This window comes from Pseudorca crassidens, chromosome 11 (genome assembly GCF_039906515.1).
Source record: "Pseudorca crassidens isolate mPseCra1 chromosome 11, mPseCra1.hap1, whole genome shotgun sequence".
Classification (NCBI taxonomy): Eukaryota; Metazoa; Chordata; class Mammalia; order Artiodactyla; family Delphinidae; genus Pseudorca; species Pseudorca crassidens.
This window is the reverse complement of record NC_090306.1, coordinates 4,408,046-4,436,026: the sequence shown is the minus strand read 5'-3', so window position 1 is coordinate 4,436,026 and position 27,981 is coordinate 4,408,046. Positions and strand designations below refer to the sequence as shown.

The window sequence follows — 27,981 nt, the reverse complement described above, 5'->3', positions numbered from 1 at the left end:
AAGAGTGAATATACTGAAACACCCACTGATATGAGAATAAAGAAATAAAAGGTACTACCTTTATTCTGTACGATACAGTGGTTACAAGTAACCAGATCTATCTACACATACCAATATAGAGTCCCAAGATATATGTAATAAGTGAGAATACAGAATACAGACAGCTTGATATTTTGAATCAAGACCAGAAACACCAGAACAATACCATTGTACCCTTATGACACTAGGTGGCCACGTGAAGGACGGATGGGTATATGGACTCACGGTGCTGGCTGTCTCTGTAGAGAACAGGAGGGAACAGGACAGCAACAGCTGCTTAAAGGAACTTGGCTTACATCGCAATGTGTTATTTCTTTTTTTAAAAAAAGCGGGGGGGAATATTACTTCTGGATGGCAGGGATGTGGACGTTTATTATCTGTCCTTTTTGGTTACTTTCCAACTTTTCGTCTGCAGTGAACTTCCTCTGCGCTCAGCCACATGCTCTGCTCCAGCACTGGCACGAGCACTGGCAGCGCTGGACACACTAAGGACAGCAGGATCCTGAACTTGAAATATGACTACACGTGATTTTAGCCTTAACTGACAGCCTCAGTCCTACCCTCTGTGAGCTGAGACTCACAGCATTCATCAACATGATCATTTAAAAGCAAACTGCATGGAAAACACGTTCTCCATTTACATGAGGGCCTCAGAGCGAGCCATCTTTTGTACAGAATTCAGGTAACCAAACTCCCTTTTCTCCAGTGCCATCTGGTGGAAAAGAGAGGAAACCTCATCTGTACCTTCCACAAAAAAAACCACGGTTCTTTTCAGTGAAGCCCCTCTTTTATTCTGGGGCTACTGTGAAGCAACCGTTTACTTTCTTTAGTGCCACCTTCAAACTAAATTCCTCAGCCTACAGCTTAGATAAGAAAGATCTGCTCTTTCCTCTTCCTCCGCTCAGATTCCTTCTTTAAAAATTTTGTAATCAGATGATGCTTCTTCCTCACGAGACTGTTCTGCAACCACAATCCGCATTCATCTGCATCTCAAACCCTCCAGAGTAAACAATTCCAACAGCTGATTTCTGTATTAATCATTTAGTGTCGTTTGCTTTTACATGAACTATGACGGCAAGCATTTCTCCTTTAAAGGACTTTTTGAATATAACATATTTTCACATAAATATGGAGTGGAAATTACAAATAGTTCCCTCTTCCTAGGACTGGATGAGACAGTAAAAAAGAAAACATACAGTGTCTTACCAAGAGCCAATAAAACATGCCAGATTTTTCAGACATTAAAGAAAAATACCAAAAAAACCAGGACATTAATGAAGCAAAAAAACCACAGTAACAGGATTATTACTCCCCCAGTTTGCAATACTGAGTTCCTTCATCCATTTACAATCCAGAGATGTCACTGCAGGGCGGTAAGATTACCCTGGAAAATTCCAACCGTACTCACAAAGAAGAAGTCAATTCTCAATGGTTTTCCATTAGTGTTTCATGTGGCTCTGATTCCACCCGAGCTTTATGACCTGCTCTAACGGACAGCTTTTTAACTGTTCCCAAGCCTGCATTAGCAGAGAGTGGAAATAACGTCAAAGGCCCCCCTCAGAGGTTCACATTTGTTAGCTTTCGATGCAGATTTAAATTTAGTGAACTTTGGTCACCCCGGTCAGGTGGCCCTGGAGGTTCACACACACACACTGCGTGGTTGGTTTCACTTCTCCTTTCTCACAGTTTATGATAAAGACACTCATCCCTGTATTGGGGCTGACTGATGTGAGTTCGGACCTGCTCAGGGTCACCGGGAAGGAACACTTAAGGTCGGTCAGGAAATAATCCAACAGGCTTCTCATGTAGGCGCCGTGACTCACAACTAAGACACTGGCCACTAACCCTGGAGCGCCGCTGTCCGAATTAAACGTGGAGGTACAGTTTTTCCCTAAAGGAAATATCTCTGCCAAAGAACTTTCCAGACAGTCGCTCGGGGCTTCTTGGGAAAACTGTTCATTCTGACCTGCTTCTTTCAGGATCAGCTGACAAAGAAATTCAAAGAAGTCTTTTCCACGCATCTTCACCTACAAGGAAAGAAAAAAAAAGGTGAAATAAAGTGACATTAATGACTGTTTTAAGACGTAAACGGAACTGAGTTTTTCTACACGTCAGCGTCCGTGACTACAGAAGCAGATGAAACGCTGTGTTTCTATTCATTCAACCAGTACTTCCACAGACACTGGTAAGTAAGCGCCCACCTTATTTCTGGACCCATGAAAGCATTTTGGGGACAAAGGTGAGTAAGATACAATGACTAATTCCTGACTTCAAAGCACTCGGAGTCTAGCTGGGGAAATCTACACGCAAACAGAAGCCCATAAAATAGCGGGAAACTAGGAATACCTAGGAAGCTGCCTCGGGCACTTCCGTTCAATTAGAACAAGGAGGATAAGAAGCCTTCCCTCACTAAACTGATACAAAGTCTTTACAAGAAATTTATGAAAATTAAAAATGGTGGGGGGGGGAATCACCAATAACACAATCAAAAGCAGAACACTCCAGAGCGACGCAAGCAGGGCTACAATGTCACTCAGAGCTGCAGGCGCAGGAGAGGCCTGCTGGTCTGCCACCCAAGTTGCTGGGTTTTGCCCACCATCCCGCTGACCGGCACCATGCCTGCTTCACCGACTCCACTGCCACTGCGAAGGCTACTCTGCTCCCTTTTCAAGGAGTTTTCTTAACAGACCCATCTAATAACCCATTTCCTCAAATCCATTATCGGTAATGACTTAATAAACGAGAAAGACAGGACAGCTTAGAAGGGGAAAAAATGGTATGATGCAGAGTTGTTTTGTGAACCAAACAACTTCCAAACTGCTTAGCTACAATTCAGAAACATCTTGCTTACGCGACGAGTCAAGATTGCAGCTACTTTGGCGTCGGCACGCTCATGGACGCGGCGACTTGCCCCAGGGCTACGTACCTGGTCCAAGGTCTCTCCTCCGGGCGGTGTGAACCCAGGGCACTCCTGCCCAGCTGCTTTGGCCATGGCCCTTAGCTCACTCAGCGGTGAGCCTTCTGCAACCCCATATTTCTGCAATGATCCAACAGACAAAAAGGCCTCAAAGGAATCTGCAATACAACAACTAAGTACATGTTTATGGCAAATTCAGAACAATCATTCTGGGGATGAGCTTAGATTTCTTTGGCTTACTTTAGCCTGTCTCCTCGGAGAAAATGCAAACCCAGATCCATGTGACTTCAAAGCTCATTCGCTTTTTAGATTCATAAAAATTGAGTCTCAGCAAAGGACACGCAAGTCACAAAGGAAATGCAAATGGCCAATAAACATGGGAAATCTACCTCACTAGGAATCCAGAGAGTGAAAACTAAAATGACACCTTTCGTAAGTTATTAAATCAGAAGACCACAGAGATCACTAACAGCCAGTGTTGATGTGGGAAAAACTCTCTCCTAGATCATTCATGCGAGTATGAATTGGCACAGATTTTCTGGAAGGAAATGTAGCAAGACATACAAAAGTCTTTTTAAAAAGTACACACTCAGCAATTCCGTTTCTAGGAAATGTATGAGATATGTGTGTGAAGGATCAACTACAAAGATGTTTATATTTTAACATTATTTACATCAGTGGAAAATCTAGTCACAGCCTAGATGTCCTAAACTAGGTCAGTAGTAGCTTGGTCACACACATGACGCAATAGCAATATCTTAAGAGTACAGAGTCATTAATTATGTGATCATATTGATGTGCATTTATGGGCACTGAAAAACACAGTACGTGAGACAAGCCAGTTAAAAAACAATGCACAGAGTAGGATTTCATTTCGAAAAACATATACACAAACAGACAGATAAAAACAGACAAGAAGGAAAAAGTCAGGAGCACACATACCAAAATATTCAGTGTTTGTTGTGTGGGAGAAATTTTAATTGTATTTTTTTCTAAAGTGTTCTTAGTTTTAATTCGCTACAATGACAATGGATTACTTGCATAAGAAAATATTGAAAGAGACAAATCGTCACTTAGGGTTTGCACTGATGATGCCAACAGATTCTAACACCACCATCAGATAAGAAATCCAATAGTGAAATATTACTTTTTAATAAGAATACATGCACACTTTACCAGCTGCTCTTCCCATCTTCAAGCCCAATTTCTTACACTCTTAATTATATCTGGAGAACTATTACAAAGAGGGCCACTAAAAGCCATCAGTTGCTTTGTTTTCACAGGAATGGAAGTATCCTTTGTTGAATACTCCAAACGCTTTGCTGGGGCAGTTAGGAGGAGAGGACAGGCGGCTGCACAGCTCCCACCCTTGCTGAGACCGCAGGGTGGTGGGGATACCAAGTAACTGCAAGTGGAAAAGTGCCGAGATGGAGAGAGACTGACAGATACGGCAGGGATGTCTAATCTGGACTCGGGAAACCACCGAGGGCCATAGTCTCTGGCGAGTGGAAGCTGGTCAGGCCTGGGAGCAAGCATTCCAGGGAGAATGGAGGACAGATGCAGAGGTTCACTGAGCACAGGGTGTTCGGGAGATTCTGGGAAGAGGCTGAGAAGCGAGTGACCAGCGGCCCAGAGCACGGACTCCAGGCCCAGAGGCCTCAGTGTGAATCTGAACTCTGCCACGAATGAGCTCTGGGACCCTGGGCCTGGACTTGACCTCCATGTGCCTCGGTTTCTGCTTCTGTAAAACGGGGGTTAAGAAATGAGGTTTTTACATCTTCCCGGCACCGGGGTTCTTGTGAAGATCAACAAACCCGCAGCTCTTGGAACAGTGGTGGGATGTGGTGAGCGCAGCGCCAATGCCCACTCATGTGACCGCTAAACCCAGGCACCGAGCACCCGGCAAGGGGCAGGAGGCAACAGATCAGACCCCGCAGCTCCCAAGAGCCGGGTCAGAGTTATGACAACTCCTGAGGGTAGAAGAGAAGCAGTGAACCCGTTTATACAGGGGTGTGGCAACCAAATTCTGCCAAGATTACCCTGGCTGCAGCGTGCAGATCAGACTGGGAAAGCAGGAGACCCGCTGTCCCAGCGCCCCAGGCGACAGGACGCCGCGCGGCAGCAGGAGGGCGGCGGGGGGCTCGCTGTGACCCAGGCGCCAGGATGCCGAGCAGGAGGGCAGCGGGGGGCTCGCAGAGACATGAAGCATTCAGGAACTTCTCAGAGGCTGAGCGGACGAGACGAGGACAGGATGCGCAGTGCGAGAGACGGTGAAGAGCCGGCAGGAGGGTTTCAGCCACTGCGTGAAGCAGGGCCACGTGGAGGGGGGGGCGCATTCCACTGGCCGGATGCGGCCGCGGGGCAGCTGAGCCACAGGCGGCTCGGTGTGTGTGTGCAGCTCAGGGAAGAGCCATGGACTGAAATCACTGCAGAGGATGAAGTTACTCAGGAGAGAGCACGGATGGAGAAGGGACGGCCCAGCCGATGACAGCGCTTTCTCCTTCACGTGATGGCGGGCCCTGGGCAGCGTTCCACTAAACTCGGGACATTTTCTTCTTTTAATCTATTCAGATTTAGTTTTGGGGATAGGTGTAGTTTTCGTTTTGTTTTGGTCGCGCTTTGTTTTATTTTTTTGGCTACAAAGCGCGGCTTGCGGGATCTTAGCTCCCCGACCAGGGATTGCACCCGCGCCCTCCGTGGTGAAAGTGTGGAGTCCTAACCACTTGACCGCCAGGGAGCTCCCAGGACGTTTTTCTTTAACAACGTTCGAGCACTGGCTCCTGGGCACACAGTGAGCCTTTCCAGGGACAGTTTATGCTGGAGCTCTAGCCTATATGCTGAACTATAACAGTGAACACACGCAAGTTATGAAAAGCAGTTCTTTGAAGATGCCCTGGCCATTCTGTTACATTTCCCTCCAGGGGTAGAGGAAATCACAGGGCTGGCAGGACAGCAACCAGCTTACACGTTAGTATTATAGAGTGCACTAAAAACACTGCTCGAGGAGGAGACTTGGGGCCAAATCTCAGATCTGAAATTGCCGTCTTTTAGCTAAATCACCGTTTCAGGAAGATTCATTTCTGGTAAAGTATATAAAGTTGGCATAAAGAAGTCTATTCATGCTTATAATTATGGGGTAGGATTAGGAGACTGGGAAGAGAACTTTTCACCTTTAACTTTAAACTCTTCTGTACTAAGTTCTCACAAGTATGCCTTGCTTTTATAATTTAAGATGCCTCTTTCCTATGATTTTAATGATCAAAAAAGACACTATTTATGAGAGTAAGTAACAGTACTGCCACACAGTAGATTCTTCGTGTAATAGCTGATATCACATCCCTAGCAGGTAGGCATTTAATTTCTAGCCATGGGATAAACTGAGTTGGTTTATTGATAATTTATGGTAAAAGAACAATATGTAAGTTACTTACCCTTTCTCGAAGTCTTGAATCATACTTTACTGTCATATCTTTGCAAAATTTGCTCTTCTCCAAAATTCCATGCACGGTCTGCAAATCAAAAGACAACTATCTCTTTTCTCATAAAAATAATCATTCTTGGGGAATTCTCTGGTGGTCCAGTGGTTAGGACTCTGCACTTCCACTGCAGGGGGCCTGGGTTCGATCCCTGGTCGGGGAACTGAGATCCCACAAGCTGCACACGCAGCCAAAAAAAATATCATTCTGGGAGTGTTCAGGATGGTAGCATAGGAGGTCACTGAACTCACCTCCTCCCAAGGACAAGGAAAACCCCATAAGGCTAACAGCAGATTTTCCAGTAGAAACCTTACAGGCCAGAAGGGAGTGGCGTAACATATTCAAAGTGCTGAGAATTCCAACTAAGAAGCTTTTCTCTACCCAGCAAGGTTATTCAGAATTTAAGAAGAGATCAAGAGTTTCCCAGAAACAAAAGCTAAAGGAGTTCATCACCACTAAACCAACCCTAGAAAGAAAGAAATATTAACGGGGGAATGCCCTGGTGGTCCAGTGGTTAAGAATCCACCTGCCAATGCAGGGGACATGGGTTTGAGCCCTGGTCCAGGAAGATCCCACATGCCCCGGAGCAGCTGAGCCCGTGCGCCACAACTACTGAGCCTACATTCTAGAGCCTGCGAGCCATGACTACTGAGCCCACGCGCCTAGAGCCCGTGCTCTGCAACAAGAGAAGCCACCGCAATGAGAAGCCCGTGCACCACAACGAAGAGTAGCCCCCGCTCGCCTCAACTAGAGAAAGGCCGCCCACAGCAGCAAAGACCCAACACAGCCAAAAATAAATAAATAATTAAATTTATTTATTTTTTTTAAAAAAAGAAATATTAAGGGGACTTCTTTAAGCTGAAAAGAAATGGCACTAATTAATAATAAGAAAACATATGAAAGCAAAAATCTCACTGGAAAAGGTAAATATATAATAAAGGCAGTAGATCAATCACTTGATGAAGATGAAAGACAAAAGCAGTAAAGTTACAATAATTAGCTAAGGGACGCATAAAATAAGAAGATGTAAAATGTGTCATAAAAGGTACAAAACATGGCAGGGAGGAGTAAAAAGCTAGTTTTGGAATGTGTTCAAATTTAAGTTGCTACCAACTTAAAACAGGCTACTACTTATATAGGATGTCATATGTGAACCTCACAGTAACCACAAAGAAAAAATTTACACTAAATACACAAAAGAAAATGAAAAAGGAATCTAAACATAACGTTAAAGAAAACCACCAAACCACAAAGGAAGAGAGAAAGAGAAGAAAGGAGCAGAGAGAAACTACAGAAATAGCCAGAAAACAATGAACAAAATGGCAATAAGTACATACCTCTCAATAATTACTTGAAAGGTAACTCAACTAAATATGCCAATCAAAGATACAGAGTGGCTGAACAGATTAAAAAAAGAGCCATTTATGGGCTGCCTACAAGTGACTCACTTCAGAACAAAGGACACACACAGACTGCAAAAAGATGGGAAAAGATATTCCATGCAAACAGGAATGAAAAGAAAGCTGGAGTGGCTACACTCATATCAGACAAAGTAGACTTTAAAACAAAGACTGTAATAAAAGACAAAGAGAGCATGACATGATAAAGGGGTCAATCTAGCAAGAAGATATAATTTTATAAATGTATATGCACCCAACAGAGGAGCACCAAGATTAAAGCAAATATTAATGGACTTAAAGAGAGAAACTGAGAGCAATACAATAATAGTAGGGGACTTTAGCACCCCACTTACACAAATAGGTAGGTCATCCAGAGAGAAAATCAGTAAGTAACATCAGTCTTAAATAATGGATTTAATAGATAAAAACAGAACACTCCATCCAAAAGCAGCAAAATATTCTTAAATGCACATGGAACATTCTCCAGGACAGATCACACATTAGGTCACAAAACAAGTCTCAATACATTCAGGAATACTGAAATCATAACAAGCACCTTCTCTGACCACAACTGTATGAAACTAGAAATCAAGCACAAGGGAAAAAAACCCAGGAAAAACCACAAAAATGTGGAGGTGAAACAACATGCTACTGAACAACCAATGGATCATCGAAGAAATCAAAGGAGAAATCAAAAAATACCTAGAGACAAATGAAAACAGAAATACGACATACCAAAATCTATGGGATGCGGCAAAAAACAGTTCTGACAGAAGTTCACAGCAATACAGGTCTACCTTATGAAATAAGAAAAACCCCAAATGATCTAACTTTACACCTAAAGGAACTAGGAAAAAAAAAGAACAAAGCCCAAAGTTAATAGACAAAAGGAAATAATAGAGATCAGAGTGGAAATAAATAAAATAGAGACCAAAAATAATAGGAAAAATATCAAGGAAAATAAGGGCTGGTTCTTTGAGAAGATAAACAAAATCGACAAACCTATAGCTAGACTAACCAAGAAAAAAGAGAGGACCCAAATAAATAAAATCAGAGATGAAAGAGGAGAGGTTCCAACTGATAACACAGAAATACGAAGGACTGTAAGAGACTACTACAAACAATTATATGCCAACAGATTGAACAACCTAGAAGAAATGGATAAATTCCTAGAAATTTCAATGATTTTAAGACTAAATCATGAAGAAATAAAATATATGAATAGACTGATTACTAGTAAGGAGACTGAATCAGTAATCTAAAATCTTCCAACAAAAAAAAGCCCAGGACCAGATGGCTTCACTAACCACCTGGAACGCTACAAAACATTCAAAGATTTAATACCTAACCTTCTTGAAATCTTCCCCAAAACTGAAGAGGAGGGAGATCTTCCAAACACATTTTATAAACCCAGAATTACCCCTGACACCAAAACCAGGCAAGGACATCACAGAAAGAACTATGGCCAGTATCCCTGATGAACATAAGATGCAAAAATCCTCAACAAGATATCAGCAAACCGAATCCAACAATACATTAAAAGGACCATAAACCATGATCAAGTGGGATTTATTCCAGGGATGCAAGGATGGTTCAACATATGCAAGCAACTAACATGGTACACCACATTAACTGAAGGATAAAAATCACATGATCATTTCAATAGATGCAGAAAAAGGATTTGACAAAATTCAACACCCATTTATGATTTAAAAAAAAAAAACTCTCAACCAAGTGGGTATAGAGGGAACATACCTCAACATAATAAAGGCTATATATGACAAGGCCACAGCTAGCATCATACTCAATGGTGAAAAGCTGAAAGCTTTTCCTCTAAGATCAGGAACAAGACAAGGATGCCCACCATCACACTTTTACTCAATATAGTTTTGGAAGTCCTAGTCACAGCATTTAGGAAAGAAAGAGAAATTAAGAAAATAGTCCCATTTACAGCTGCATCAACAAGAATAAAATACCTAGGAATAAATTTAACCATGGAGGTGAAACCTGTACACTGAACACTATGACACTGATGAAAAAAACTGAAGATACAAATAAATGGAAAGATATTCTGTGTTCATGGACTGGAAGAACTAATATTGTTAAAATGTCCATACTACCCAAAGCAATCTAGATTTGATGCAATCCCTATCAAAATTCCAGTGGCAATATTTCACAGAACTAGAACAAATGATTCTAAAATTTGTACAGAATCTCATAAGATCCCAAATAGCCAAAGCAATCCTAAGAAAGAACAAAGCTAGAGGAATCATGCTCCCTGATTTCAAACTATACTATAAAGCTACAGTAATCAAAACAGTATGGTACTGTCATAAAAACAGACACATAGATAAATGGAATAGAACAGACAGCCCAAAAATAAACCCACGTATATATGGACAATTAATTTACAACAAAGGAGCAAAGAACATACAATGGAGGAAGGACAGTCTCTTCAGCAAATGGTGTTGGGAAAACCAAGCGGCTACATGCAAAAGAAGAGACTACACTACTATCTTACACCCTACACAAAAGTTAACCCCAAATGGATTAAAGACTTGAATGTAAGGTCTGAAACCATAAAGGTCCTAGAAGAAAACACAGGCAGTAGTAACTTCACTGGCATTAGTATTTGCAATGTTTTTGTAGATCTGACTCTAAAGACAAGGGAGCAAAAATAAACAAGTGGGACTACATTAAGCTAAAAAGCTTCTGCATAGCAGAGGAAACCATCATCAAAATGAGAAAGCAACCTATTGAATGACAGAAGATAACTGCAAATCATATATCTAAGGGATTAATATCCAAAATATACAGTTGATCCTTGACTATGGGTTTGAACTGCACAGGTCCATGTATCCATGGATTTTTAAAAATACATACTACAGTACTACACGATCCTCAGATGTGGAACTGTGGATACAAAGGGCTAACTGCAAAGTTATATGCAGATTTTTGACTGCAAGGAGGGTGGGGGCCCCTAAGCCACACATTGTTCAAGGGCCAACTGTATAAAGAATGCACATCAGTCAACTACAACAGAAACCCAAACAAGCCCGTTAAAAAATGGGAGGGCATCTGATTAGACATTTTCCAAAGACACACAGATGGCCAATAAGTACATGAAAAGATGTTCAACATCACTATTGCGGAAATGCAAATTAAAACTACATGAGCTATCACCTCACACCTGCTGGAATGGCTATCATCACAAAGACAAGAGATAAGAAACCCTGGAGAGAAAAAGGAACACTTGTGCACTGTTGGACTGTAAATTGGTGTAGCCACTATGGAAAACAGTATGGAGAGTCCTCAAAAAATTAAGAATAAAACTACCATATCACCCAGCTATTCCACTTCTGAGTTTTTGTTTTTGTTTTTTTTTTGGTCGTGACATGTGGTTTGCAGGATTCTCAGTTCCCTGACCAGGGATTGAACCTGGGCCATGGCAGTGAAAGCCCGGAATCCTAACCACTAGGCCACCAAGGAACTCCCCCACTTCTGAATATTTATCCAAAGAACACAAAAACACTAATTTGAAAAGCTATATATACCCTTATGTTCATTGCAGCATTATTTGCAATAGCCAAGATATGGAAACAACCGAAGTGTCCACTGATAAATGAATGGATAAAGAAGATGTGGTAGGACTTCCTGGGTGGCACAGTGGTTAAGAATCCGCCTGCCAATGCAGGGGACACAGGCTCAATCCCTGGTCCAGGAAGATCCCACATGCCGCGGACCAACTAAGCCCATGTGCCGCAACTACTGAGCCTGAGCTCTAGAGCCCGCGAGCCACAACTATTGAGGCCGTGTGCCACAACTACGGAAGCCTGTGTGCCTAGAGCCCGTGGTCCGCAACAAGAGTAGCCCCCGCTCACCACAACTAAAGAAAACCAGGGTGCAGCAACAAAGACCCAACGCAGCCAATAAATAAATAAATAAATAAATAAATAAATAAATAAATAAATAAATAAATAAATAAATGGCTTGTTCATAAATAACATTTTATTAGAACTCAGCCATTTATGTATCATTTACGGCTGCTTTCACAGTACAACGGCAGAGTTCACAATTGTGACACAGACCATACAACCCACAAAACTTAAAAATTTAACTAACTAGCCCTTTACAGAAAAAGGTTCTAGTTCATTAGTTCTCCATTCAGGTGTGTCTAAATTGGTTTTAAACCCATCCATTGAATATTAATTTCAGTTATCTTTTCAGTTCTAGAATTTGCATTTGGTTCTTGTTTTATAATTTCCAGTTCTCTGCTGAAATTCTCCATGTCATTTTTATCTGTGCATTCAATGATTATTTTAAAGGCTACATCTGATAACTCCAGATACCAGATAACTCCTGTGGCTCTTTCTGCTGCTTTTGCTCATTTTTGTTCATGTTTCCTTCTCTCATTGTGTACCTGGTTACTCTGACAAGAGACACTGTATTTGCAAAACGGTAGAAATCATTAAAGTCCATAGTCTGCCTTGTTTTTTAACTCCCTTCCAAAAATCAGACACTGTTTTACATCGTCAATATTTGTTTATATTTACCTATACCTGTAACAATTTCTTTTGCTCACTATTCTTTTCTGAATCTCAGACATCTCTTCTGGAATTTCTTTCCTTCTTCAATTATCCTCTGAAAGTTTCTTTCTAGCTTGTTTGTCTGAAATGTCTTCACCTATTCTCTAGAAAATGTTTTGCTGGTATAAAACTCTAGATTAATCTTTATTCTCTCTCAGCACATCAAATTATTGTTGATATTGACACATTTGTTGATGGTCTAATACTGGTCTTTAATGGATAATGTTTTTTCCTTCATAGTCTTTGGAGTTTTGCAATATTGCTGTAAGTGTAGATGTGTGGGTTTCTTTCTTTAATTCTGACCGGGATTTGTTTATACTTTCTGGATCGGATATTTTGCTATCTTTCAATAATTCTGTAGTTTATTAACTGTGACCTCTTCGAATATTGCCTCTTTCCCATTCTCTCTGATACTTCCTCTCGAAAGACGACAGACCTTCTCATCACATCCTTCTGTCTTAGTCTTATTTTTAATCTATTTTATCACACTGCGCTACACTTCAGTTGCTATCTTACATTTATCTATAAGCAAATGACCATTTCAGCTACATCTAGTCTATAATTTAGTACAGCCACTGAGGTTTTCATTTTTGGATAAACTTTTTCCATATTTTAAGTAAATTTTATTGAAGTATATTTCAAGTGTACAGGTCACCGAGCTGTGACAGAGCTAAGTACCGCCAAAATCAAGACAGAGAAGAAGTCTATCAGCCGAAATGATTCCTTCGTGCCCTTGCCAGCCAATGCCTCCCACTCCTGACCCCCGGCCCGCACTACCTGCTTTATGTGTTCTAGAGTCTCATGTAAATGGAATCACACAGTCTGCACTCTTCCACATCTGCCTTCTTTTGCTCAGATACTGTTCTGGGGACTCCTCTGTGCTGCTGATGAGGTGTATTCCACTGTATGAATATACCATGTTCATTTTATCCATTCACCTACTGATCAACACACTGGTCGTTTCCACTCTCTGCCCATCACAAATAAAGTTTCCATTAAACAGTTGTGTACAGGTCTTTGTGTGGACATATGTTCTTACTTCTCTGGGATAGACTTCTGGGATTGAAACTGCTGGATCACAGTTAGTGTGTGTTCAACTTTCAAGCCGTTTTCCAAAGCAGGCGTTCCGTTTTACATTCTCACCAGCAACGCCTTGAGTTCCAGCTGCTCCACATCCTTTATCTTTCTAATTTTAGCCACGCACACGTTGTGTAACGGTATCTTGCTGTGGTTTTAATGTGCGTTTCTGTCGCGATCAGTTATGCTGAGCACCTTCTCATCTGTTTACTGGCTTTCCCCGTATCTCACTTTGTAAAGTGCCCGGTCAAATTCAAACCTTTTGCCTATTTGTCTAATTACTGAGTTGGAAGAATCTTACATATTTATACAGCTAAGAGATATATATTGACATATGTGTCAGATATATACACATATATTACATACATGTAACACACGTTTACAATTTTCTCCCAATCTGTGTCTTGTTTATACTTTGTCCCAAGATGCCTTTATAAAGATCTTCCCAGTTTCCTTATAGAATTTTCATAGATTTAGCTTTTAGATTTGTTCTACGAACACCTGCAAGTTAGTTTTTGTGGACTGTGTGAGGTAAGAGTCACATGTCATGCTTTCCTGCTTGGATGGTCCACTGTTTCAACACCCTTTATTGAAAAGACCAAAAAAAAAAAAAAAAAAAAAAAAAAAAAGAAAAGACCATCGTTTCAACCACGGAATTACCTTGGCACCTGTGTCAAAAGCCAACTGACCAAAAAGACTAAACGAAAACAACTGACCATATAAGTGTGGGTCCCTCAACTTGTGCCTGAAAGAAAAAGTCTTTATTTTGCCTTAATTTTTGAAAGTATTTTCACTGGGTATGTATTTGGAGATTTTTGAGTCATTATTTCTTCAAAATCTGTCTTTTTACTTTCATACTCACCCTCGTCCTTCTCCCCACTTCCCTTCTGAGACTTCAACTACACGTATATTGCACTGCTTGATACTGTCCTCCACGTCACTGAGACTCTTCACTTTCCCTTCTTAGTCTTTTTTCTTTCCACAGTTAATTTTGGAATGTTCAGTTTCCACGTCTTCATGTTCACTGACGTCTTCTTCTACAGTGTAACCTACAGTTAATCCCACCCTATGAAATTTTCATTTCAGAATACTGCATTTTTCACCTGTAGAAGATGAAATTTGGTTCTGCTGTCTCCTACTTCTCACCTCATGCTCCTCTGAGGACAGTTTAGCCTCACTATTAAGGTGTAATATGCTCTCTGTATCCAGCAAAGCCTCCCCTTGCGCTGGTGGGAATTCTGACTCCGCACCCTGTGTGAGCCCCAGGAACTGAGTGGATGACCGTCACCCGCCAGGGACCTTTGCCCTCCCGCCCGAAGCCGTGTTTTCTGCCCTCGTGCAGTTTCAGCCACACGTGTGCAGATTAACCAACCGTCCAACAAAGAATCACGGGGATCCCTACACATGTCTATAGAGTTTTCTCTGTGCAGCTCTCTCTCCAGCACTCTTCCCCACAAATTTTACTTACTTAAACTCCCCAAATTCCAAGCTCTGTCCCCTCAATCACTGAGACCACTGTTCTCTATTTGGCTTCTTCTGCCAGAGTCTGGGAATTGCTTCAGCTGGAAAACCAGGACGATCAAGGGCTCACCTGTTTTGTTTCACTTCATTCGGGGATCGCAGCCCACGCTGCCTGGAGTCCAATGTCTGAAAACAGTTGCTTCACAGATTTTGTCCTGTTTTCTAGGTGTTTATGGGGGGAGGCTACATTCCAACCCTGTTATTCCCCCATGGTTGCCACAAAAGTCTCCTTCCACCGACCTTTTAGAAGTTGATTTGGTTCTTTCTTAAACCTCTGGGATCATTTTTATAGTAATCTGTTCCTCAAAGATATTTCACACGTCTTTTATTTCTTTAGAGTAACACAGTTGTTTTTCAAACTGTATCTGGATTCTAAAATCTGACGTCTCTGTGGTGTTTCCACTGGCTCTCTCTCACGACACCTTCTTTGCCTTTTTATAGGCCTTTTGTTAGACATTTTCCCCAAGCTACTCTAACTTAAAAATTACCACAATAAAACAAAGCACAGAAGTAAAATGAAGGGAAAAGAAGTAAGTTCTGTCAGGGAGAGGAGGGCTGGGGATGACGTCTCGTGTGAGTTAGTTCCCTGCGGACTCTGGCAGCAAATGTTTCAAGGTCACGACTGCTGAGACTTTTGACTCGTCAGCCTCAACCTTGACTCTAAGCTCACCTGCTTTGTCCTCATGAGGTCGCTGGAGAAAACGTGAGTAAACTTCACGTTATTAAGAAATATACCAGCAGCAGCTGCTTGTTTAAATCCAGTTTCTGAAAGAGGCTCATCTATTCCTTGTCCTGTGGTATTAAGAGAAAGAAGAGTCACATTCAACTATATATACATATATATGGGATGCAATAAAAATCACACCTAAGAGAATATACAGAGCATTTATCTATACTTTATTAAAAGATTTCCTTGGGTACTTTTCCACATAACTTTTCAGAGAACTGAAAGCAAGCAAAATTCAGCTAGGATCCTGGAAAAGCTCTTCTGTATCTCCCAGAAGAATGTGTGTCTGGTGAGAACTGGGTAATGAGGAGGCTGCCCCGAGCTCTCCCCCCACATCGCCCATCACTTCACCACGTGTTTTATTAATGCGGCCCCAACCTCACGTTTTCAGCTCAGCTGCTGCATTTGGGTAGTCGGATCATCACCTAGAAAAGTTTTCCTTCTTTACCTCCACTGTTTGAATTCAGGAACGTTCAGTATTGCAAGTCATCCTCAATAAACGCTGACAAGTCTTCTACTAATTTAGAGCAAGTAACAGGTCAGCCAATGACTCAACACACAGGAAAATAATCTGTCATGAATGAGAGTTGGCAGAAACAACAAGTAACAGATTTGGAACCACTAATACGTCAGACGTGTAAATCAGCAGAGACTATAAACAGAGTCACAAAAATAAGCGACAACAAGCGATCAAAAACCAGACAGCTTTCCAAAAGAACCAGACAGGTCTTTTAACAGTGAAAAATAGAATTGCTGAGGAGGGGAAAAAAACATCCCTCAGTGGATAAAAGGAGATTCATTGAGCTGAGAAGCTTCACGAGCCCAAAGGCAGGGCTGAAGCTGGCCCCTGGCACAGACACGAGGAGACGGAGAAGCGCAGATGTGTCAGAGACATGGAGCAAGGACGAGGATTCCTGAGCACAGCCAGTGGGAACTCCAGAAAGACAAGAGAGAAAATGGAGAACAGAAGTGAGGGAACACATAAAACTACAGATGAAGGAAACACAGTGTACACCAAGAAGGATAAATTACTAAAAAAAAAAAGTACCTTCCTAGATTTAGTAAGAGAAACTGCAGAATACCAAAATAAAACACAAAGACTTTAAAAGCAGTTACAGAGAAAGACAGATACCCACGGTGGGACACCATTTGGATGAGACAAGACTTCTGAAGCCAAAAAGCAGCAGATGAAAAGCTCCCAGGAGCCAAGAGAACTGTGAGTCTAGAACTGTCTGGACTAAAAAAGATCGAGGAGAATAAAAACAGTATCGTCTGGAATAGAATCAGTTGAAACCATCTTTACCACAAATTGATTTGCACAAGAGGACTTTTCAAAAAAGATGTTTCAGGAATGAAGGTCTGAGACGCAAAAGAAATGGTGAGGAGAGAAACTGGCAACTACAGATGTCAATCTAAACAAACACCAGGTAACAAATTAAATCATAATGCCTACACCGCATGGTTAAAAAAGGACAGGACCGAGATACTAAACAGCAGCACACACTTTGTATTTTTTCAGGAGAGATGATATTTCTCTTACACCTTGTTAGGCACAAATGGTAAAGGTATAAAGGCAACCATCAAAAGGATAGAGATGGCTTAGTTTGAGGCCAGGAGGGAAAGTAAGAGTGGGCTGGATAAAGAGAAGAAAAGGAAAAGCAGGCACCTAAGAAGTAAAGGTGAGTGAGAAGGAAAGGACTAGATAAAGAAGGGAGAAAAGAACCACAAAGGAAAAGTCCAAACACACCAGAAACCAGAGTCAATGTGGACAGACCACTCTCACCAGTTAACAGAAAGACCATATTTCTTTTTTTTCCTTTTTTTTTTTAAGAATCAGAATCAGCTGCCTACCCTTTACAAGGTAACACTTAGGACATCAGTACACAGCAAGCCTGAATGGAAAGGGATAGGAAGATCTATACCGGGCAAATCCCAACCCCAAACAGCCGGAGTTGCCATGTCACTCTCAGACATGCAGACTTTATGACAACAGTCTTAGTAAGGATTGTAAAGATCACTATAAACAATCAGCGTTCCCATTCACCACGAAGACAGAGCAATTTTAAAACTTGTATGTGCCTAATAAATTAGCCTCTAGCTGCATAAAAGCAAAACACATAAAGCACAAGTTGACAGAACTTCAGGTATTAAAGGATGAGCTGGCCATCACAGCGGGAAATTCAACATATCTCACTCATAAACTGACGCTTAGCTCATACAGGCAAATGAGTAAATTTACAAAATTAGTAAAGTATGGAAGATTTGAACAACAAAATCAAGGTCAAGTATTTGATACAGAACTCCACACCCAACAATTAGAAAACAGATTTTTTTCTCAAACACACAGTAGTAGGTTTATAAAAACTGACCATGCTAACCAATTTCAAAGACGTATTATCAAATAAACCATATTGTCAGAACACAAAGCAATTACAGTGGAAGCCAATCACAAAAGATGAAGAACAAAACCAAAAAGCCCATTCATTTGGAAATTTAAAAAACAGTTCTAAATAACTCATGGGTCAATGAAGAAATCATAACGGAAATTTAAGACACTTGGTGCTGAATACTTACCAGATTACTACAAATCAAAACTGCAGGTATGTGACAAAAAAATGGTACTTAGAAACATATAAGGCTTGAGGGTTTTAAAAAAAATAAAAAGGAGGCTATAACTTAAAGAACTAAGCATCTAACTTCCAAAGTTAGGAAAACACAAAACAGACCTAAAAAACAGGTGTGAACGTGAAAATTTTATTCATGTTTTACCGTCAGCTTCAAATGAAATGAGACCAAGGAGCAGGGCCCACAGACAAGGCGGTACTGTACGTGAGCCCAGAGGATGCTCTGGGTGGGGCCCAGGTCAATGGGAAATAGAGGTGCGTTTAATTATCAGACTGATTTCCAGAAGAGGGAGGCAAGCACACAGGGTATGAAAATCAGCTTCTGCAAACCCCAGATGTCCCTAACCCAAAAATATAAAACTAAATGCTTGTATAATCCAAGCAGAGAAACAGCACGTCTAGCTGAAAGACATTCTTTAAAAGCCAGGCCAGCTGGATCACAGGGAGATTAAAAGATCTGAACCCAAATTAACAGAACAAGGCAGGGGGCAGAGGAGAGTCTATTCAGAATAAAGTAACAACCCCATGTGAGAACAGGAATTCTCTTTTTAAACCATTTCTTTGTTACTACTAAAAATAATATAAGTATCTTAGCAGAAAAATACCATTAACACCAGCCAGTAAATTTTTTGTTTCCAAATATGAAATCATTTAAAATCCTGGCAGATACATTTTAAGACAACTAGACTCAATATAACTCCTTAATCAGCTTTGAAGCTGCCCACGAACAACTTGGAGCACTGTTCTTTACATCTAATTCACTCAAGAGACTCTTGGTTACCATCTGCTCTGATCGTATTTCTGTGACCATGATGATTTAATTCCGTAATCCCAGTTCACAGTCCAGAGCGGCCCCCGGTCCACCCTACCCCACCGGATCTGATTAACCCATATTTCACATTAATACTAACAGAGAGAGCTAAAATAAGAGTCAGAGCATACCAACCTTGAAGGATTTTCTCCTTGTTAAGTCTTGTTTCTCCACTAAAACAGGGAGGGAAAAAAGCCTTTATTACCAAATTAGGTTATTTTTGAAATGAGGAAAAAAAAATCAGCAACGAAAGGTAATGATACTTGTAAAGACAGCATATTGTACATATGTCAGAGTCTAACCTGTAAAGATAAAATGTATTCTAAACTACTGTCTGCAATCATCTATTCTATGTGCCTAATCGATAAGCTAAAAATTTCAAATTGCCCCAAATTCAAATGTATAGATCAACAATCTTAAGCGAACTAAAGGTAGAAAATGCTATTTCAAAAGTAGTATATGTATGTATAAAAAATTTTTGTTAAATAATCTTCTTAAATATGTTGATCAAAACTACTCCCACATTGTGACAGCCTGGAGGGGTGGGATAGGGAGGGTGGGAGGGAGGGAGACACAAGAGGGAAGAGATATGGGAACATATGTATATGTATAACTGATTCACTTTGTTATAAAGCAGAAACTAACACACCATTGTAAAGTAATTATACCCCAATAAAGATGTTAAAAAAAAAAAAAAAACTACTCCCACAGGCATCGGGACCAAAACACAACAGCTGGTCCATCCGTCCGTCCGCTGCGCTGAGCGGACAGGCGCGAGGGACGGAGAGCGGAGCGCAGACCCGCAGACCCCGGCCCTGCCCCCTCGGTCCTGGAGCTGCTCAAAGCTGCTCCACTTCGCAACACCAAGGAATTACAAAAGCAAACCCAGCCCACTCTGAAGCAACCCAGAGAGCGACGGGGGGAAGTGGTGCCCCAAAGCAACTGGACTGAGGCTGGAGGGGGAAGGGGAGGGTGAGGGCACCTGGACCAGACCAGACAAGAGTGCAGGTGGGAGCTGGCGTGTGCTGTGCGCACACTGGACAGAAAACTGGAAACGGTGGGGGGAAACACCCCACAGGCCTCTTCGGATCGAGTTATCGCCTCATCTGGAATCAACTGTCCCCACAGCCCACGTCCACACCCTTTCAGGTCGGCGAGAGGTGAAACTCCGTGAGGGGAAACCTCGCTGCCATCTTCCGGGCCCAGGAGCAAGACTGCTTGGCGCTACACTCACCTGCTGGGTTAAGCTCAATGCCTCAGCTTCCTCATCTGTCAAATGGGGATAACAGACGGTCCCAACCTCACAAGATTCTCGGGATGATGGGATGAACACAGGTAAAGCACCCAGACACTGCCTGGCTGTAGGAAGCACTCAGTAGCTGTATTTATAAGCCATTTTTGGACAGACTATATAGATATCCAAGACTTAATGCACTTTTAATCTTTTAAAAATTATGAAACAAATAGTAAATAACATAATGATAAAGCCAGCAGGCACGTAACACCACCCACGTTAACAGATCACTGCCGGCCTCCAGGACCCCGTCCCTGTCCACCACGATGTCCTCCCTCCCCAGTGGATGCCGTGCCAGGACTTTTGCCCGCTCCGGTGCTCACCCTTCCTCTTCGCTTTCCTGCCCACGTGCAGCATAGATTAGTTTGCCTGTTGTTGAACTTTACAGTGACTTGCTTCTTACTCTACGTGGTTTTCTGTGTTGCTTCTTTTGTTCAACATTTTGGGAGATACACCAGCATTGCTGAGTGTGGCCGCACTCGATTCTCGTTTTTACTGTGTAAACTTCACTGTAAGGATTTACTACGACGTAGTACATGGTCCACTGTGATAGACACTTAGACTGCTTCCAGTTCCAGGCTACACTGCCATGAATGTCTTTGTTCAGAGCACAGCAGACTCTCTAGGGCAGTGGTTCTCAAAAGCATGGTCCCTGGACTTGCATCACTGGCATTGCCTGGAAACTCACTGGAAATGCAGTGTCTCAGGCCCCACCTGCCCCCAGACACACTGACTCAGGAGCTGTGAGGTGGCGGCCAGCAGTCTGTTTTAATAAACCCGCCAAGTGATGCTGATGCGTGCTCATGTCTGAGATCCACTCAAGGACTGGTAAGCAAGTCTTTCCGTGAACCAAGTTTTGTTGGAATACAGTCATACCCATACGTTTATTTATTGTTTATGACTGTTTTCACACTCTAATGGTGGAAATGATCAGTTCAGACAGACCATGCGGCCTGCAAAGCCTGAACTATTCGCTCTCAGGGGTCTGTTGACCCCTGCCTAGGGACCGTGCCTAGCACTAGAACTGCGGGGCCACGGCGCATCCAGCTTTATTCGATAAGGCCAAGTGGTTATACCAGTCGCGACCCCTCTGCAGCGTTCCACATCCTCACTATAATGTGACAGCTTTCAATTTGTGCCAAGACGGAACCTGAACAGTTTCCCTCACCTTGACTTTAATTGGTGTTTCCCTGATTACCATGAAGGCTCATCACTCCTGCTTTGTTTTTTACGTGAAGCAGTAGTTTAAAAAGAAAAATATCTTGCGTGGGACTGATCCACTCAGATCCAGAAAGGAATGCCACCAGACCTTGGTCGTGATCACAAACTCGCGTCTCTGCCCCTTGTTTATACCTTGCCCCTCGTTTATAAAAACAGGGGTTTTTCAACCTCACCTAGAGCACAGGTTCTCAAACTCGAGTGTGTCTCAGAATCCCCTAGGGGTCTTATTAAAACAGAGACCACTGGATCTGGCCAAAGTGTTCTCATTCTTCAAGACCCAACACAGCCAGATGACTCCTTGAAGTAGCTTTCCCTCTCCAGCACCGTTCCCTACCGCCCCATCCCCTTTAACTACCCCAACTCTGTGCTCCCATTTTTCCCGGCACTACTGTAGTTAGTTACCTTCTGTACTACGCTAGTTAACTTTTGTAGTCGTGCATCTATCCTGGCCCCAGTTCCTTAAAAGGCACGGCCAGAGGCTGCATCAACCTAACATGCCTGGTCCCTGGAGAAAATCCTGGGAAATAACAGAAGCTCAGTGTACATGCTCTCTGGATGGAGGGTCATCTGGAAATATCCACCAAAATGACAAGGCTGTTTACCCTTTGATTCAGCAGCCCTGTTACTGGAAATGCTTGCATTCATCTAGATTTAAAAGAATATTTGCTACAGTATATTTCTAACAGTGAAAGATGGTAAATAACCTAAATTCCCTTTAGCAGGGAACCCGTTACTTTAACAAATGAACAGTGGGATATCTACCTGATGGAATTCGATGCGGCTCTGTCTGCGGGAGAGTGATTTACGTAAAGAGATGGAAAAATCACCAAGACATATTCAGCAGAAAAAGCAAGGTACAGAATAATACACAAAGATTGCTACCTTTTTAGAAAGGCAGGACAGGGACTTCCCTGGTGGCGCAGTGGTTAAGAATCCACCTGCCAATGCAGGGGACATGGGTTCGAGCCCTGGTCCGGGAAGATCCCACATGCCGCGGAGCAACTAAGCCCGTGTGCCACAACTACTGAGCCTGTGCTCTAGGGCCCGCGAGCCACAACTACTGAGCCCTTGTGCCACAACTACTGAAGCCTGCGTGCCTAGAGCCCGTGCTCTGCAACAAGAGAAGCCACCGCAAGGAGAAGCCCGAGCACTGCAACGAAGACCCAACAGAGCCAAAAATAATTTTTAAAAAAAGAAAGAAAGAAGGAAAGAACAAGAAAGGCAGGACACAAGAGTAAACGTTTGCATCTGCACGAGAGATGCCGGGAGGACGCAGAGGCTGTGGTCACCTGCAGGGGGAGAGGACAGAAAACTCAGGAGAACTGTTCTGATTTCTAAACGTGTGGACGTAGCGGCTTAAAAAATATACGACAAGTGAGTGAGATTACACAGCACGACTAGCCGCGCACTTGCCAGTATTATCATTCGTGAGGTGAGTATTAATAAAAGATGTCTTGCAGCATTCCAAAACCCATTCAGAATCGTATGAAGTGGATAGGAAAGAGATTAAGCTCTGCGGTTCAGATGAACAAAGCATCCAGGGAAGTGATGGGGAAGGCACTGCTTCTCATACAGAAAACAGTTCCCAAACACTGGATCCACTTCCTGTCTGTCTCAGCCTCACAGTCTTGCCGAGACCAAGAAGAAAAGGGCTGTACTTCACTTCTGTACGAGTGACGTCCTCTTTAGACAATGGCTTTGTAACCAATTCAATTACCAGCAAAATTCAAATAACGCCTCCCTGGCCCCCAATCCCATATTTACTTTTATATGGGAAACGCAGAAGGTTTTGCCCACTTCCTGTGGATCACAAGCTCTCTTGCTCATTGCACAAATTTAAAATCAAGGCTGAGAAGAAATTTAATAATTACGCTGGACCAGGTCTTTACAAATCACACAAATGATTTGCCAAGACGATAACTTTCTGTGTGCTTACTGAAAAGGTAGCTCAAGATTTTAACTTAATCCCAATAGCTGATTTGATCACGGATTCAGAAGAACACATTATATCATCAAAATGTCATACTATTAAAAAACAGAATCCCAGTACTTTGATAATTTGTAACAGTACTGCCCCAGCATCTCACCAATTCCAGCAAAAGGAGAAAAAATAGCTGTAATATAATGAAAGATTTCCTTTAGCTATAAGTCAGTAGAGACTGCTGCAGACATTAGTGCATTATTAATAATCACTGCTGTTCCACTGGGCATTTTTTGCTTTCAAATCACTTTATAAACATTATAGTGTAAGAATCTAGAAAGAGAATTTTTTTTCCAAAAATGTGCACAAATATTTAGTTTTACAGCTTTTATCAGCTTTTTCGAGAGGTCTGTACAAATGCTTGAAGCCACTGTTTAGTTTGTTTGGGGAGTGGGAGAGGAAAGTGGGTGGCTAAAATAGGTTTACTATGAAGCTACTTCCCTAACCGAAGCTCGGCTTGTGGCAGTGGCGGGGAAGGCAGGGGGAGTGGAAAGGTCAGAGGAGTGTATTTGAAAGGAGTCAGGAATAACAGCACTGATTCTCAAAACCTGCAGTGTGACTCACTTCCAGGACAGACGCCCGACTCCGCGAGAACGCAAGCACTTCGGCCGGGAAGTCAAGTCTGTGACCGGCCGTTTAAAGGCCCACAGATATGCACCATTTATTTTGTGGATAATCATGCTCTTCTCCCCTTAAAAAGACATGTTATTTTGTTAGTTCTGGTTTGTATTCTATAGCGTTTCTCTAGAAATCATATAGAAAGCTTAATTTCCCAATCACATCCTTTTTAATAATTCAAATTCCACGGACCAGGACTCGGTTTGCTGCAGCAGAGACAAATCATGGGAAGTCAGTATATACTTGGGGCAAGTTTTCAAAATAGATATGCTTTGGTGTACACAGGAATGGAGTGTACTCACCTGATATTTAATCATGCATATACAGCTATATCCTAATTCCTCCACACCAGTTAATTCATTTGAAAATGGATTAATAATTTGAAAACATAGAAGATTTCAAGCACTAGTAACATGGAGAGTTTCACCAGATGGTCTGGGGGCAAAAATGTAAAATACTCAATTCATGATATATTTTTGTCTATATGTAGATTAGGCCTAGTTGCGTAGGTTCTCCCAGTTAATCAACCCTACTCCCAGAAAACAAATATCACAGTAACATAACAATTACATGCATCTTGATAAAAGTTGACAGATGATCCAATATTCATCTGGCCTCTGCTTTATTAACAAACAGAACAATGACTAGCATTCATGAAGACTAAGTGCCGACAGAGGCAGAGTAAGAAAAACCAATCAGTTTTGCTGTCAGTACCTACACTGATTCATCATCTTTTTTCGAAGCACAGGCTCCGGACGCGCAGGCTCAGCGGCCATGGCTCACGGGCCCAGCCGCTCCGCGGCATGTAGGATCCTCCCGGACCGGGGCACGAACCCGTGTCCCCTGCATCGGCAGGCAGACCCCCAACCACTGCGCCACCAGGGAAGCCCCATGATTCATCATCTTTAAGTAGTTAAAAGTAAAGGAAATTTACTTTGTAAAAATGTTTAAAGAGCTAGCTAAAAACGGAAGTGAAATGGGATGGTTTTGCAGGCAACCAACTGCAAACTCCTACAAAGAACCTTTCAAGGGAACTAGGGCCTTCGATGTGCCGTGTGGGTGATGGCAGTGCCGACCTGCATATACTGGGGTTTTCAACCATGCTGCTCTAACGCCACCAGACGCTACAGCTCAATCAGACTAGTAGACTTGAAGTTTGAAAGGTGGGGTATTCTGTTCCAAAAATGATACAACTGGTAACTCTCCCTTTCAAGTATGATGATGAAGACCAACACACAGATGGTAACAGCACAGATTCATAAAGGATTTGCCTGAACTTAAAGAAACTGCATTTAAAAAGTTTTCTTGCATTATCCAAAAATTATCCAACTCTTAAACACACTGAGTTTCAAAGCGTTTGACAGAGTCAGGTAAGAGATAACTCAAGTTAAATTCCCACTATTATGCTCAATGATTCAATCTTGCTGATTCCAGTAGGAGTCATTACATTGAACTCTGGTGATCAATCAAGTTTGAAACTGTTTCTTTTCCTGAAAGAATCATCCATTTTTAGCTTTGAGAACTCTGAAGGAGAAAACTAACCCTATCAATTATTTCAACACTTCCTTTGCACTTTCCCATGAATAAAACAGAGCAAAGTAAACTATTCTTATCACTCTTCATGGTTATATCACAGGAAATAAAAAGTAGCCTCTGAAATGGCTGATGATATTTAAGCAACCTACAAACACTAGGTTTCAACTCTGTAAAATTGGAGGCAGAAGGGCATAGTATATAGTTAAGAGGATGGGCCGCAGACCTGCTGCCTTGGTTTAAAGGCCACCACCCCAACTTGTCATGTGACTATAAGCAAGTCACATGCCCTCCGTGTCTGTTTCCTCACCAGCAAATTGAGAAGCCAGTCTTTACCTCACCAGACTGTTGTCAGAATTTAATTACGACAGTGCCTGGCACATACTAATTTATTAAGACTTATTTTTAAATTAATTCCTCATAGGAATTCTATGATGAATGCATTTTAAAAATCAAGCCCTTTTTAAGAAGCAGGGAGGGGATAAAATCCGAACTCATGTAACTACTGTTTATTAAGAAACTGAATCGGGATCATCTTGTTTTTCAAGGGGTGGTTTTGCCCAGATTTTCTACGACTTCTGAGTGGCAATTACACGCCAGGCACTGTGTCAAGGCATCCAGAAACTTCAGAGGAAAATGAGGGCAATCAAGACACTAATTCCTGTTCTGCTACTGACTAGCTGGATGACCTTAAGAAGGTCACACGACAGTCATAAAGCCTTCTAAAAATGGAGAGGGGTGGGGCGGAAAGAGAGGAGCTCGATTTCTAGCTCAGTCATTAAAATCCTGTGAATCCTAACGGAACAACTTCAGATGGTTGCCAAGATAATCTTCCTATAAAGTAAAAACAGGACCAAAGACGATAGCAGCTAAAGTCAGCTTGACAAGGTTAGACCATATTGCTGTTCTCCACAAGCTTCACGATGTCAAAAACGGCATCTTAGTTCCCTGTAACCCTGTAACCCTTAGTTACCTGCTGACACACAGCACCCGCTCAGAATGCTGGTCCCATTAACACACAAATTGGAGGACTCCCTGCATCTGTATCAGAGCTGTCCTTACAGAAACAAAAGTTAGTTAATTCTGAGATATATTTCTCCCCCTCCACTGTGCTATACGCTTCACCTTTCTGACACTTCATTATCACACTAACCCAGTGAAGTGGGTCCTATCACTAACGCCATTTTATAAATCAGGAAACTGAGGTCGTAGAGATTAAGTCGGTGAAAGGAAGCCCAGGTTACAAGGCTCCTAGCTGGAGCCCAGATTCTAACCTACGTCGATCTTTCTCGAAAAATCTGTGCTCCTGACCTCCCTGAATTCCACCTCCCATTAACACCGGGCCAAGAAGAGTCGAGAAGGAAAAAGGAAGAGACGTAAAGACTTGTCAGCATTTAGCTCCCTGTAACGTTATATGATAAACATATTTATTCGGGGCGATGCAGGCGGCTGAGAGCAGGGCGAGGCCCCCTCTCCCCCAGCGACAGAAGATCTGCGGAGAAGAAGCGAATCTCAGACACAAGCCTGGGGGGCCGAGGCGGCCGAGGGGACAGGGACGGAGCCGTCGCAGAGCCTAGAGCGGAAACGTCGGCCCCGGACCAGTCACTCTGCAGACCCTGGAGGACCGGCCGCGGGCAAACGCGGGGCCCGGGAGGTGCGGCGACAGGGCTGTCTCTTCAGCTTCAGCTGCCACCCGGAGACGGGGGCCCTTGACACTCACTCCTCCCGACCTCCCTGTCCCCATCGAACGCGGGACCGCTGCCATCTGACACCTGGCTTCCCGCTCAGCTTCGCTGGGGCAGGAGGGCCGGTAGGGGGTAACTCACAGGAAACACCTAGAAATCGCCAGGCCGAGCCTCGGAGGAGCAAATGGGACGGGCAGGGCGGGGCGGGTGCAGATCTTCAGTCCCCCCGCCCAGCCCGCAACACTCCACGGAGGGGAAAGGGCAGCCCGCGCAGGCCATACTCACTGCCGGACCACTGTCAGAGCGAAGCGCGTCATCCCGCCGGCGCCGGGACAGAGCAAAGCAAAGGCCGCGCACGCCGCCCGAACCGTCACCCACACTCCGCACAAGCCAACCGGCACTGCGCCCGCCGCACCCCGCAGCTTCCGCACCCCGCCACCGACCGGCTCCGCTGCCATAGGCCGAGGCGGC

General features: G+C 42.8%; 1 protein-coding gene across 2 annotated transcripts; it reads right to left on the bottom strand.

Annotated features, from left to right (window-relative positions):
* Window positions 1–31: 31 nt before the first annotated feature.
* On the bottom strand, window positions 32–27,950 carry TIGAR (TP53 induced glycolysis regulatory phosphatase). 2 transcript variants are annotated; one of them, XM_067695450.1, is made up of 6 exons: window positions 27,796–27,950; window positions 19,314–19,351; window positions 15,687–15,808; window positions 6,388–6,465; window positions 2,966–3,076; window positions 32–2,066 (listed from the first exon to the last, which is right to left on the bottom strand). In XM_067695450.1, exons 1-6 carry the CDS (start codon window positions 27,825–27,827, stop codon window positions 1,638–1,640), a joined length of 810 nt encoding a protein of 269 aa, XP_067551551.1. In that variant the 5' UTR covers window positions 27,828–27,950; the 3' UTR covers window positions 32–1,637. The 2 variants fall into 2 exon arrangements, with proteins under 2 accessions (XP_067551551.1, XP_067551552.1); XM_067695451.1 differs by lacking the exon at window positions 15,687–15,808 and having other exon boundaries at window positions 27,796–27,904.
* Window positions 27,951–27,981: the final 31 nt, after the last annotated feature.